At 39.9% G+C, this 13900-nt stretch overlaps 1 protein-coding gene across 6 annotated transcripts in view; it reads left to right on the top strand.

Annotated features, from left to right (window-relative positions):
* Window positions 1-852: 852 nt before the first annotated feature.
* LOC137993386 (uncharacterized) overlaps window positions 853-13900 on the top strand; it is a 15712-nt gene continuing 2664 nt past the window's right edge. Inside the window, exons 1-9 of one of the 6 annotated variants that reach the window (XM_068839207.1) lie at window positions 853-1101; window positions 3832-4228; window positions 5714-5951; window positions 7041-7173; window positions 7951-8034; window positions 8140-8238; window positions 8610-8697; window positions 11740-11912; window positions 12152-12260. In XM_068839207.1, coding sequence (XP_068695308.1) covers window positions 3970-4228; window positions 5714-5951; window positions 7041-7173; window positions 7951-8034; window positions 8140-8238; window positions 8610-8697; window positions 11740-11912; window positions 12152-12260 — 1183 coding nt within the window. In that variant the 5' untranslated portion in view covers window positions 853-1101; window positions 3832-3969. The other 5 variants (XM_068839209.1, XM_068839208.1, XM_068839210.1 and 2 more) reach the window with 5 other exon arrangements.

Below are 13900 nucleotides of genomic sequence, written 5' to 3'. Positions count from 1 at the left end.
ATTTCCGGATTTTTTGAAGAAATGGTGAACACCCTAAGAGTTCGGATGCTCTAGCACAGAGCTATATCGTTTTGTTTAGAAATCTACCTTGAGACTTGTGAGACAAAGAAAACAGAACTGAGCCGTGAAATAAGCCTCGTAGCCATGCATGAATACTGATATATCGAAGCGAATTTCCTCGCTCGCTCCAATTCCCCTCCTGTTGACCGCGCGACATTCCACGCACGGAGGGCCTGCGTGCAGGCAACGTGTTCGTAGTGAACACTTTTGCTATGGGCCGAGAACTCTTAAAAATTTAAAAAGTGATATTGTCATGATTTGAAGAAGTTGAACTAATAAAACTTCGGAAAACAAAAGGTTCGCCCTGTAGAGAACGGTTAGAAAACCGAGAAAAATATTTGGAATCACTATTCAATTGACTACGATGGCCTGCGGTTTTATCGAAAACAATAACTTACTATTGGAAAATATCATTGCAAATACTATTACGAGCTTTGATTAATGTTTTTCATTAAAAAGCGAAGCTTTCCTGTACTCCCCGCCGAGATCTAATAACTTAGATAACGGTCGACCTCACCTGAATGTGTTTCCTAATTTGTTTTCTAACTTCTTAAACATGGATCAAAGACGATAAAATATGATTTTCTTTTTTAACCATTCTAAGAATTGGATGTAAAACCTACTAGCCAAATAGTGGCACCTTGTTTTTGTAATGCTCGGTGTGATTTACAAGTCGGTGTTTTTCGCTTGCTCCAAGACATTCGATTCAGAAGTCCTTTTTAGCAATTATGAGTGACTTTGTTGACCCGAGGGCAAAGAAACCGAACCAATGAAATCTCAATAGTCCACATACCCCAAAAGTTGCGTGTGTACTCTATTTGCATTTGAGTGTTTGCTCTTACTGAAGCGGTGGATAAAGGCGGCGGTTTCTTCCTGTTTCCGAGTTAACACAGAGAGCGCTTGTAAAGTGTATGACAAAGAATGTGATATTACAATTCTTTAAAAAAAAGGTGTTTCTGATGTGCAACCGCCATTCTTCGCCATGGTAAGAGTCACGCAGCAACGAAGTCCGCAAAGGCTGTTAGGTGAATAGATCTTCAGGTGTGTAATAAGCGTAAATCACTTTATCGGCCGAGTACAAATGGGAAAATCTGAAGATGTTGCAGTTTGCTTAAGACGCCATTTGACTGATTTCAATTGCCAGTGTAAGCAAGAACACGCATAGTATGGTCAGTACTTCAAGTATTCACCAAAGATAAAATACTGTCCAATGACCAAAAATACGCATAACCTTCAATAACTTGAAATCTGTATGCTACTGTGAGATACTTGAAACGATCGAAGAAGAGTAAATCCAGGGATATGAACAATTTCAACACACGTTAAACTCAGTCTGTCGAAACAAGTGGTGAATGCTGCGTCGTGTGCTTAAAACATCTTTGTCTAATCTTGGTGTTGATTTTGTTATTAGTTCCTAAATAGTTCAGTTTAATAACGGTTTCCGCTCAGATCATTCAGGTACGTATTGGTGCGAGAAATAGAGGACGAACATCCTTTTTTAAAACTGTTTAATCAGTTGTTTACTGATTTCATAGACTTGGTCTTGACGTCTTCTCGAACTCCTTTTTTCACGACGGTCAATATGCAAATAATGATTCGATTACTTTCGGTTACCCGATACGTTTAATGCTATTCTCATTTGACAATACAACCATGCTCTTGAAGGTCAAATTTTTATAGGACCTCGGAATGTGCAAAATCGCTGTAAACAGGTAGAGATACATTGAGCTCCCCGTGGTATAACTTGCTCAACCCAATAAAGGTGGAGTACTCTTCTCGATGATTAACAAAAATTACTCCATCCATAATGACCAACACCTTTGGGCCGAAAATGAGGAAGGTGTAGTATAACCCACAAGGAAACACATAGGTCTATTATGTGGTACTAATAACGACACATACGGAATTCATCGATGTGTTTCAGTTTACGACTGAAAAAGCTATTGTCGTTGGCGGATGTGAGCATCGTGGAACTGGCATAATTTTTTACCGTTGTGAAAATGAAGATGCATGCAGTTATACCAGAATGAAAGATCAAATCACATATGCACTGTTAAAACTTTGAACCCTTATCCATTGTATTACGCGCAGAGGCCAATGAGATTTTTCCATGGAAAGGCAAACATTTGTTTTAGCACTCAACGAACTGCTCGACGCCGCATGTCTGCCAAGCACGACGGATTGAACCTTTTGGAATGGGTGGAGTTATGTTTCACGATAAGCTACATTGTAGGCTAAGACCACCCTTGCCAGCTACACGGATTCGAAGAGCCTCCTCAGTTTTGACTGTGAATATTCTGCTTGCTCACCGATTGCGTGAGCATTGCACTTTGTGCGAGAAAAATCAATACAAAGGTGAGAATTGAATCAACTACCTGTCTCGGTCACTCCCAAATAGTTCAACATCGTTTTCGGCTCACGAAAAGTATACGAAATACCATCGGATCAGGGAATCTCTAACCGGAAGTCATATTTAGTTTATGAACTTGAAAGGTAAAGACAACTTGTTGATCTAGCTTCTCAAGATTTAAATTGCTTCTTAGGAAACAATATATCGGAGTTGACACTATTTTACCTGTTATTGATGACAATAGGTTCAAAATTTATTCACTACCCGCCGTTGTTTCCAGAATGGCATCTGCTAACATGAACACTCGAATTAAGTGAAGTTTTGCTTATGTTTCGCATACAAACGCTCATGTATTAATGGTAAGAGTCAGAGCGATAATATTTTCATTGTTATTATTATTTCCTAATGTATGTTTTCATTTCTTATGTCTAAAGTCTGAACGCTCCTACGCGTTGCGGGGCACGTCACGCGCAATATATAACGAAAGAAGGAATCCCAGTAACACAGCATTTGTGAAACTGTACCCAAAACAACAGTCAGTAACATCTAGATTCATCATGGATGGTCCCTGTAGAAATTTAATTTGAATTCAGGGGAAGTGTCCAATGTCAGTGAAATAGGTATGCAGGCTACTCTCCGTTCTTCTTGATCGATTCTTGAATTCGCGTGACTATATACAGTCCTTGGGCTAGCGGAGATTTCACTCCCTCACTTTCATCAGTTTTCAGGTCTTATTTTGTTCTTTTGTTCTTGTTGCGCGTTTTTTCCTTTAATTGGTGTATGCCAATGCTAGTGTTCATCAAAACGAAAGAACAACAGGAGAAAGTAGACGCATTTGAGCGCCACTTATAACATATTAAATATTCGGGAAACAGTTGGAGGTCTCTAATATTTTGATCGATGAAGCCGGTTACACTGTATAAAAAGTAAAAAATTGTCCAAAATTGTCCAAAATTGCCATGTCCTCGAAATATATAAGGGTTCAATAAAACATAAAAAGTTTGTTAAGGAGTCGCGTTCCCCCATTGGCAATTATCTATTATTATCAAGAGTTGATAATAATTAGCAATTAAATGAACTCCTTTGACGTCACGCTTTAAGAGCGCTTTTTCCTCTTGTGTTTACAGTTTTTTTTTCCGAAACATGTGCAACCACTTACGGAGACACTGTGGCTTAGATTTCACTTCTGATCATAGCTCAACTTCCAGAACACGTCAGAAAATCCTTTAACTTCGTGACACTGATTACTTGTATACTGTCGTCAGAAACGCTGCCAATCCGTCTCTTCATCTTAAATGAAACGCACATGTGGAAAGGAATCCAGCTTATTGTCACACATTATGTAGACTTAAAGTACTCTTGAATTTTACTTGGTGTTGTAAATCTCTTAACCTTGTTGTTAAACCTCTTCAAAACCGCAGCAAGCCTAACGTGGAGACTTCACGAATCGACAATTTACAACACAGCCTGTGACCAAAGCTCATTCGAGACTTGCTCAGTTTGATATCATCACCAACAAGGGATCTATTCTACACTTCGAGAAAACAAGGTCTTCTGTCATGCGCTACGAGGGATCACTGCTTATTTTCTGGCTGGCAGTAAGTTGTTGGGTGGGAGTATGGCAGGACTTTGGATTTGTGGCTAGCCTCCAACCTTACGGGAGACCCTTCAAACTCGATAGCTTGAGAGACAGTTTACCAAATACTCAGCTCAGAGCACGCCGGGAGTTAAGTCGTCGACGACTCCGGAGAAAATACAAGTACAACCTAAAGCGGACGATTATTCGGGATGCAGTGAACAGAAAGGCTTTATGTTTAGGTGAGATTCAGAAGTTTAATTACATGTGACGTGTTGGTGCTAGCTTTCATTTGAATTTCTGAGTCAAATATGAACGGCCGTGAGTGTACGTGAGTGTATTTCACCGATATTTCACCTACGACCAGGAGTCGAACTTTTAAAATCTTTGGGGCGCCTTTCCCTTTGAATATACTGCAGAGGCAATTCATAAAATACAGTATTTTCTTTTTGGCAGGGAGGCTTACTTCCATTTTGTACAGACATTTATAATTGAGAATGCCTGGAGGGGTATCCAGCTAATGTTTTGTTCAAAAGAGGAACACCAGAGCTTCAAAATAAATTGTTTTGATCGGAAAGTGCGAAGAGCGAGCCCTCATGTTTATTCGAACGATAGGTAACACGCGTTAGGTCAAAGCCATTCAAGGGCAGAAATGATCAATCGTTCACATTTTTTTACATCACATTTCCACGCTACACGCGATTTGAGTGTGAGAGGCAGGGATTTTTCAGCGAGCTTTTTGTTCTTCCTAACTAATTAATGCCAGTGCGGCAAAACTTTAAAGATATCATGCATCCGCATGCTTTGTCTCAGTATTTTGACCTATTTTGGGGTCGTCTCTTCCGTTTAAAATTTTTCGATCGAATAGTCGACTAATTCTTTCATAAAATGCATCACTATTGGCCGTTGTGAATGTTTCATTCAATAATATATATTGCACTGATTCGAGCACTACAGAGCCCTGCCTCCGCAATCCTCTATTGTCTGCCGCGAGAGTTGCAAATTGTCGGAATTTGTTCTTTGAAGATTTCTGGCAATTTTAAACTTTTCAATTTGCGGCCATCCGGTTTAATGGATTTTATCCTGAATATAAAGAGTGTAAACAAACATTTTGTCAATCTTTGCGCGCTGTTCATCAATATCCCATCAAAATTCCGCGCAATTCAATCCTGACTGTTGAGAATGCGTTTAGCTTTCTGGATGACTTGTTAGCCGAGCCCTTTAAACAATTTATCCTATTCAAACAACAGCTTGAAAAGTCATCCAGATCTCAGCGGTTTATTATCTCGGATGTCGGTCATATAATCAATCTGGAAACTCAATCAGTTTCCCATCTTGACACCAGACGGTTTTTACTACAAACCAATATTTACACAAGTATGGTCTAGGTTCTCATCACGTTTTGGTCTCCTTCCAAAAGGTTTTTTTTTTCTCGGTGTCAATGTTAAATTTTAATTTTTGTGAAAGTGACTTGTTACTTATTTATACTATTTGGTTGGTTGGCTTATTAAAAATAAAGGAGAAAATGTATAATTACATTGTTGTCTTACAAGTATGTTATTTTAGTTTATTCCATGTTAAACAGTCACTAGACACAGACAGTCTTCACACTAGGGGTTTTCAGGCAAAGTTGGCCACAAGCAGTGTTCTGCTACCTGTAGTCTATATACACACAAATTTACTTCCTCAGCTCCTGTTTCAAGTATTATTTTGTTTATCATTTTCAGATGGTTCAGAGGCTGTGTTTTACCTTAGCCGCAATCCATATTCCAAGCACTGGGTTGTGCAGCTTCAAGCAGGAGGATCATGTGGGACATACGATTCATGTTTGGATAGGTCTCGAGGATCATTTGGCTCCTCACAAAATTACTCTGATTATTTGACAGGAACATTTGTTGCTTCTAATGATCCAGGAGAGAATCCAATGTTCTCATCTTGGAATAAAGTGTTTGTGCCATATTGCAGGTAACTTTGCACTCACAGCATTCATGTATTAATTATTTATCTGAAGAACAAAGTGATCTAGATGTATGAACCATTGCTGAAGGAGTTATAGTTTAATACAGAGAGCTCTTTAATTCACTGGCTAAGATTGCCTTTGGCTGAGTCTGCTGGGACATCTGGAAAAGTGATGCCCCCAAGAAAGATAATGGGTTCAACAAACAGAGTTGTTGTCCTTCTCCCATGTGGAGCAGGGCAAAGTGATCTCAGAACCATCACCCAAAAAGTAGCTCAATCAGCGATTTAACAGTTTCAGAGGCAAAGGCCATATTCTAGTGCAAACTAATCAGAAAGTCTTGTACCCAACTCTCTGGGAAAAAAACCAAAGACTAACATAGAGAAAGCAACCAAAGTATGATGCCAAACTTTCAGCGTCAAACTTCTACCCTCAATGGCTACCTCTGCACAAAACAGTCACATTCTATAATGTATACTCCAGCTTCTGCCCATGTATGTGCTTCAGTTTTCACAAGTCTCCTGTCCTCAAAATAACATGTCAGTGACAGCCACAAAAAAAATTACCTTACGCATTGTGCTTTAAATTGCAAACCTAGAGGAATCAATGAAATTATAAGGATTTCTTCACTGTAGATGATGGATTAGGGAAAATCACAAATCAGTTTCATGTCAAAGAGACAGTTTTACATTGCAAGGGCTTTGCTGTCAACTTTGCTTTAAGGCAGCTAAAAAATTCCTTTCAAGACAGAAATAAAAAAGAGTGAAGGGTTAGAAACCAGAGCTTACAGTGAATGACTGTTATCAAGATGGTGGACATAGCTTCCATTTTTTCGTTGTCTATTAATGGTTGACATTTTCCCTTTAATGATTCAAGGGAACCCCCAATCATAGCTGGCCTTCTCTCTACACAGACCAGAACCTTCTGACACCATGTAACCACCATACAATGTTGAAGGGTACCTTTCAAAATTTAATGATCTATTAGCACCTCCTTTTGACCACAAGTTAACCTTGCCGTTTGAGCAATACATCCTTTATAGTGTCTATGCAATGTGTTGCAAAGGTCTTGTTGTTATACCTTGACTTCATTTTCAGTGGGGATGTATTTGTTGGTAGAAGAGGAAAAGCCAAGAATGGCCATGGGATGAATATGTATGGTCATTTTATTGTCAAGGCAGTGTTTTTGCAGCTTATCGAAGATTACGACATTAACAGACAAGGGATAAGGGTATGTGGCATGTGCTGTCATTAATGTTGTGCTAATCATTTTAAAGTTCTCGCCTTTACGAGGGCAGTTCATTCTTCAGCTGTATTGTTAAGCACCACCTATTGCTTACTGGTTAAGTAATGTCTTTTTTTTCACATTAGTCATTATTATGGTGATACTAGAAACTACATGTATTTCACCTCACTGCTTATCTGCTCTATTTACAAACCAGTGCAGGTTAACTACACATCTAGATTAAGTGCTTGATCTTGGCTTTAATTGGGCTTACAATCATACCATTGTGTTTCTTTAGTGAATGTAGTATTTTAAGCTTGAATCAGTCACTTCACAACTGGTTTGGTTGGTTGGTCAAATCATCACTAGGCTTTCATCAACAAAACAGCAAGCTCTACTTGAAAACAATGTTGTAAGTCATATATTAAAAGGAAGGCAGTTCTTTGAAATACAAGTCAGTTTTATCTTGAGGCTCTCGCACTTTCCTCTTGAAAATCATCTGTGAATAATATTGACCCTTTACGGCTCAAAATTTACAGGCTGCAAACTGTAGACTGTAGACTGCAGACTAAGCCTAACTCGCAGTTATTGAAAGCTAACCGTTTTAAAATGGGTGTTTAGACTTAAAATACTGTTTATCAACGTTACTTGAAATTGGTTCTTAGACTTAAAAACTGTTTATCAGCACTATTTGTTGGCAGTCTGCAGTCTGTAGTTGTCATACACCTGAAAATGAGAAAAGTATCACTTACAGTTTTAATTAGTATTACTCTCTTCTTGCAGATCCTGTTTGGTGGTGCTTCTTCTGGTGGTCTAGGAATGCTGGCAAATATTGACTTCATACAAAAGCTTGTAAAACCTGCTGAGGTAAAGAGAGCATGTCTGCAAACATTGCATATGTACTTGCACCATATGCAAAGCGGCAGCATTCATTTTGTTGCTCTTGCAATAATTTTTTACGTTGCTTTCCAGATTAGAGGATACAATGACGGTGGATGGTTTACTCTCTATCCTAACTTTGGGGAAACATCAGATGCAGGCCCTCCATATTTCTTCAAAGTCTTAGGATATGTAAGTGATGGTTATTTTGTGAAGGTCTTCCTTTTTTGCGGCATCAATCATTTGTGGACATTTCCATGTTGTTGTTGTTGTCTGGGGTTATACTCAGTGTGAAAACCTTCAACATTTCTTCTGTTTTCGTTGCCCATGTTTGGGTAAACATGGTTGTTTTCAAGCTTTTTCTTCTTCATTTGCTTTATTTGTGTTACATCATCCGAGAGTTTCCCTGGTTTTTTACATGAGGATGAGCCCATGTGTGGGATGACCCTTTGCCAATGGAGCTAATTCTGTGCGAGAAAAATGTTCACAATTCACCAGTAATTTATTTTAACCATTATTTTTAATCACCTCACCTAAACACGTTCAATTTCCTATCCATACAGATGTTTCACAAGTTGTGGGGAGGATTTGTGGATGAATCATGTCGAGCTAACATGCCCAAGGCAGAGGCTTGTTTATATGGGGAATTAGGTATGCTCTTAAAGTTGAACAAGGTAACAAGCGTACATGTCGGCAGTTACGCTGAGTGCAACTGCAAGATTTTTTTTGAGGTTTTCGGTTACAGATTGGTGGAATCAATTGCTGGTTTCCATGTGACGTCATTGTGGCCATGTTGTTTGGCAAGAACAATAACCTGTCTCTCCGCTGGCAACTAAATTTTACTATTAAGCAAAATTGTATAGTATTACCAACCAAAATGAAGATAACAAAAGATTGCTAAAAATACAAAGAACACATTGTTTTACAGGAAGCGAAAACGAGTCACTCAAAGCTACATAAACCAAAAAAATTTAAGCTTACTGAACTCCGTGTCGTGGCCAAACATGGACGAAAACATTCGATTGAGCCATTTCAAAGACGTCGTTCAATCGTGTCCTTGCTTTCTTTCATAACCTGTAAAATCAAGAAAACGTCATTGATGATTAAAATGGTCATATTTTTAGATTAGAGTGTAGAATATGAAAAATTACAGCCCAAAGCAAAAATTGCACATGTGCTTGGTTAAATACTACGTAGTCACGTGACAAATACGCGGGAAAAATAGCAGAGTCTTCCGCGGCGAATACGTGTTTCCGGTTGTCGTGCCCAGGTGCTTTCCATTCGACTAAAAGATCTGGTAATTTCCAAATAAATGAACGGAAGAACAATATTACGACATAAAATTTCAGTATTTTGGGGTATACCTGACGAGGTTGATCTGAACTTCCAGAACATCATTTGTACAACCGTGTGGTCAACAATGTTCGTGTGGTCCTTTCCTACTGTGAAGAAAGTTTGGTTTGGCGTGTGGTTTGGGGCAGCCAATTGGAAAACGTTGTTTCATTCACTTGGAAGTTTTTTGACTAATGGAAACCTTAGATTTCTTGTCGTAATCTAACGTGAAATTTCGAATGGTTTTTTTTTTTTTTTCTTAACCTTTTACTGCTTGGTGTGTGAAATTGCGCGGTTATTTCAAGGTCGACGTCTTATTGGTCAGTTATTGTGGAAGTGATCCGCGCGGTCACGGGATCAACAGATGAAAGTAACCGCGACAGAATGGAGGCTTTTATAGAATGCTAGGCTTTTATAGATTGTGCTAGCATAATTTTTGGCATAATTTGGGGAAACTAGCATATTTTTGCTGATTTTCAAAACGTAGCACTGCTAGCATAATCGGTATATATTGATAAGCCTGAGACCATTTTTGTTCAATGTCGCATTCGCGGTTTAGTAACGGAGAGAGTGCCTCCTTAGGAGGCTGGCAGTCTGGCACGAGATGACGGGAACCGGAAGTAGCTAGATGGTGTTGGTCCCAGTATCTCTCATTTTCAATTTTGCAAAAATGGCGTCAACCTCGTTCCCAGGGTCTCTCGAGCGAGGAGAGACCCTGGTAGGGTCTGGTCACGTGCTTTCGTGACAATTGAAAACACTAGGGAGGGGTCCTCTTTAAACAAGGAATTTGTCGCGTTTGTGACCTTAATTCATGGCGTTGTAAAGTTCCTCCAAACACAGCCTCGGCTAAGGCGAGCAATTCTTCAGTGGCCTTCTTGAACAGATTTTTACAATGTAAAACGTCTTTGACTGAACCGCACAATCTACAGCAACTTATGACAGACAATGTATACGTTTTCTTCGGCGTTTGCAAACTATTATCGCCGGACATAGCCGCAGAAGAACATATGTTCACATACCGCAGCACGTGAAACTTGGTTTGTTTGGTGACAACAAATTCCGCACTCCCGTAGTCTCAGTAAAGACAAAATTCTTACTAAGCCGCCCCTCCCTTTATTGGATAAATTGTCATCTCCCAGATTCTGGGAGACACGTGACCAGACCCTACCAGGGTCTCTCCTCGCTCGCCCCAGGTGTTAAGATGAGAGACCCTGGGAACGAGGTTGAAATGGCGTATGCCCTTGTTTGGAGACCACACCAGAACCAGCAAACATAGCCAGAGACCGTAAGTAAGTAAAATACAATAAAAGGGGAGCTTGTGACACCAAAAACGTTTCGCTACACGATCGTGATTCATTTTTTGGACATGTTTCGCTCATTTTGCAAAAGGAATAATTTTACGAACAAATGGCATTATTTGAGAAAACGAGCATAATTTTTAAGCACAATTTGGGTAAAAAATGGGCACTGCTAGTAGCATAATATGCTACAATACTAGATATATTTAGTTGGAACACTTAGCGAATGGTCCAGAATCATCGCGTTACGAGATCGTAGCTTATACCACATCCCCCTCCCCCCAATTCAATGTTGTGTGAGAATTTTTCGGGCGACTACTAGTAGTTGTGGAAATCAACATTGGAGGAAGGGGGAAACGGGGATGGGTGTTCCAACAAATGTGACGAGTATTGTAGTTTTATTAGCACAAAATATAACAGCCTACCTCCTGTGTTCCCTTGTTCCCCAAATTACTTTTTTTTTTATCCCTAAAATTGTTTTAAATTCTTTTCGTTCCCCGAAATATTTTGACATTGTTCCCCTGTTCCCCTGTTCAAATTAACCATGTTCTCTTCTTCCCCAAAACTCCTGGGAGGGCCTCAGTATGGGCGCAATGTAAAATTAGTTTCAAATAATTATGATAGAGCGAATTTCAATCGAGGGTCGTAAAACCAAAACCAAAGTAATTACTTTGGCCAATCAAAAAGGACGGAGACAATCCAGTAAACCAATCAAAACTCGAAGTAATTACATGTAGCCGACAAAAAAGCGCGGGAAAATGTGCACGCGCGAGCCACGATTGGTTTTGGTTTTGGTTTTGGTTTCAGTTCTGATAGGTTGAAAAGTGGCGCGAGAACTTTGAGCCAATCACTGAGTGAAGTAATGCAAAACCAAAGCAATTTGCTAATTACTTTTGACACTCAATTGAAAACCGCTCTAGGGAACAAGGATTCGCTTTCTTACCTCATATCCTCGTGTCACTGTACACTGTTGTCAGTATCTTCCTCTAATCATTTGAGCTTGCGCGTGAAGAAATTTAGGAACACTTTAACTTTTGCCCTTTTTTTCCTTGCTTTAACACAGTTTTCAAACATTTATCCGCTCCAGTCTACGTGTTTGTAGCTCAATGGGACTCCTACCAATTACAAGAACTCGTGCATTCACAGTTTCCCATAATGAGGCTTCCGCCAGAGTTACCTAGTGAAGCCGAATATCTTGGAAAGTTTGGAAAAAATACGCACAGATCTCTCCGAAGGGTAGGTGTTTTACGGAAAAATTCCTGTGTTATGTTACGTTTGACCGGGAAGATATATGTAGATCATAGATTTACAGCAAGGTTCCGGAAAGTAGGACCACTCTTAATGAATTAATTTGAGCTTATTGGTGTACATGTCACGCAGGGCTTGGGTGCCAGGGCTGACGTAGTAATGAGAGCACTCGCCTCCCACCAATGAATTGACCAGAGAATTGAGCAACCTCCTGTTTTAATTTGCAGGTTATCAACAGCCAAAAGGATGGTGTTTTTTCACCCGCTTGTTTCATGCATTCATTTTCGGGAGATAATCTTAGTTATACTTCGCCTACACTGGGTTGCACGATAAATGGTAAGCTGCAGTACATATAATCACAGTTTAAGACTTAGATTGCACCTAAACTCAAATATTTTTCGTTCCCAATATAAGTGTCCCATCCAGTGCAAACATATGTCACCATTGTTACGCAGAATTTCGCTTTTTCTGTACTATGCAAGCCACGTAAACTTGGCATAATTTGGAGCCACGACCGCGATTTGAGAGCCATGGGTCTATTCTCGATATTTTGCCTTCACTACACAACCAAACACACACAAAGGTAGAGGCATGGGCGCGTTGGTCAGCCAGGCCCAAGAGATTGCATCCAGTAACAACCTACATGTGCCAGAGCCGGACACGTAAACCCCCAAAAAACCTCTTGTTAGGAAAAATAGGGACATTGTACCCCCGACCAAATGCAGTGGCACTACCTTCGGGGTTTTATAGGTAAATCTAAAAACAAACCAGATAAGGCTAAATACACAATAACAATAAACCCAAAGCGAGAAAAGGCGGTGGCGAAGCTTACCGTAGAATGACACAAGTTTCCCAACCGCCTCCTTTTTATACAAACGTACTACCCATGAGCCCACGCGAACGACGCTCGCACCCAGATCTCTGCTCCGTGTCGGCAAAATATCAATTTATGCCAATACCGACTGTCACAAATTACATTTTACGTCACAAACTTCTTTGCATTCCTGTATTCAAAGAAATTTTGCATTGTAAAGCGGTTTGTGTTTCTGTGTAACAATGGTGACCAATGCCTCTCAGCTCATATCACGGTCGAGAGTCCAAATTAATTACTGCTAGTTTTGAAAACTTTGCGCGTCTTCCCCGGCAGATAAAAGGTAAAAATGGTAAAACATGTTTGCTTTAGGTGGGGAGATCAATATTTTAGACAAGAAATATTTGAGTTTAGGTACGCTTTAAGCAGGTTGGGTTCAAGAGTGAAAGGCTGGAGAGTGAACGGAGCCGTAACACATCCTAAACTCGAAACGTATCATTGGCCAGCCTACAATGCTCCTTTGTTTGCTCCTGATTCCCGGCAATTGACGTTTACGTTTGCAACCGTCCGACAGTGAAACGTCAAGGCTTTAACTCACCATTATAAGGGCTTCCACACACAATTGATGCCTTGTTCAAACTGAGTACCGGTTTCCCCTTGTTAGTAATCTTGACGTCTATGTGCTCTGGCGGGTTTGGCTGGTAGCTAAGTAGTAGAGATTCAGAGGTTAAAGATCTTGCATTATGGTTGAACTTCTTGCTTTTCCTTTGTATCAAACAATCTGTGTCTACAGAAGCCATGAGTGGGAGCCTTCCTATGCACCATATCCTTGAGTCTTCCTTTGCGCGTATCTTTCTATTTTTAGAACTAACCCTTCAGCAGGAGATTTGGATTTACATCAATTTACACCAATTCGAACAATTTGCATTCATTGTTTTTGCTCTTTTTGTCTACGTTTGACAGTAACTCTTTATTCTGATTGGCCATTCCAAAAGTGCGTGCAGAGCCGAAGAACTCGTGGTGTTTTAAAAATAGAAAGATACGCGCAAAGGTTGACTCATAGGGATTGTATGTGAGAGGCAAATTACCTACTCATGGGCTCTTGATGTCTACAATCAAGCATCGGTTCTGTTAGGAGGGCCCTTTATTATTTTTTTTGTCATAA

This window comes from Montipora foliosa, chromosome 2 (genome assembly GCF_036669935.1).
Source record: "Montipora foliosa isolate CH-2021 chromosome 2, ASM3666993v2, whole genome shotgun sequence".
NCBI classification, from domain to species: Eukaryota; Metazoa; Cnidaria; class Anthozoa; order Scleractinia; family Acroporidae; genus Montipora; species Montipora foliosa.
This window is presented reverse-complemented; position numbering and strand designations above follow the sequence as displayed.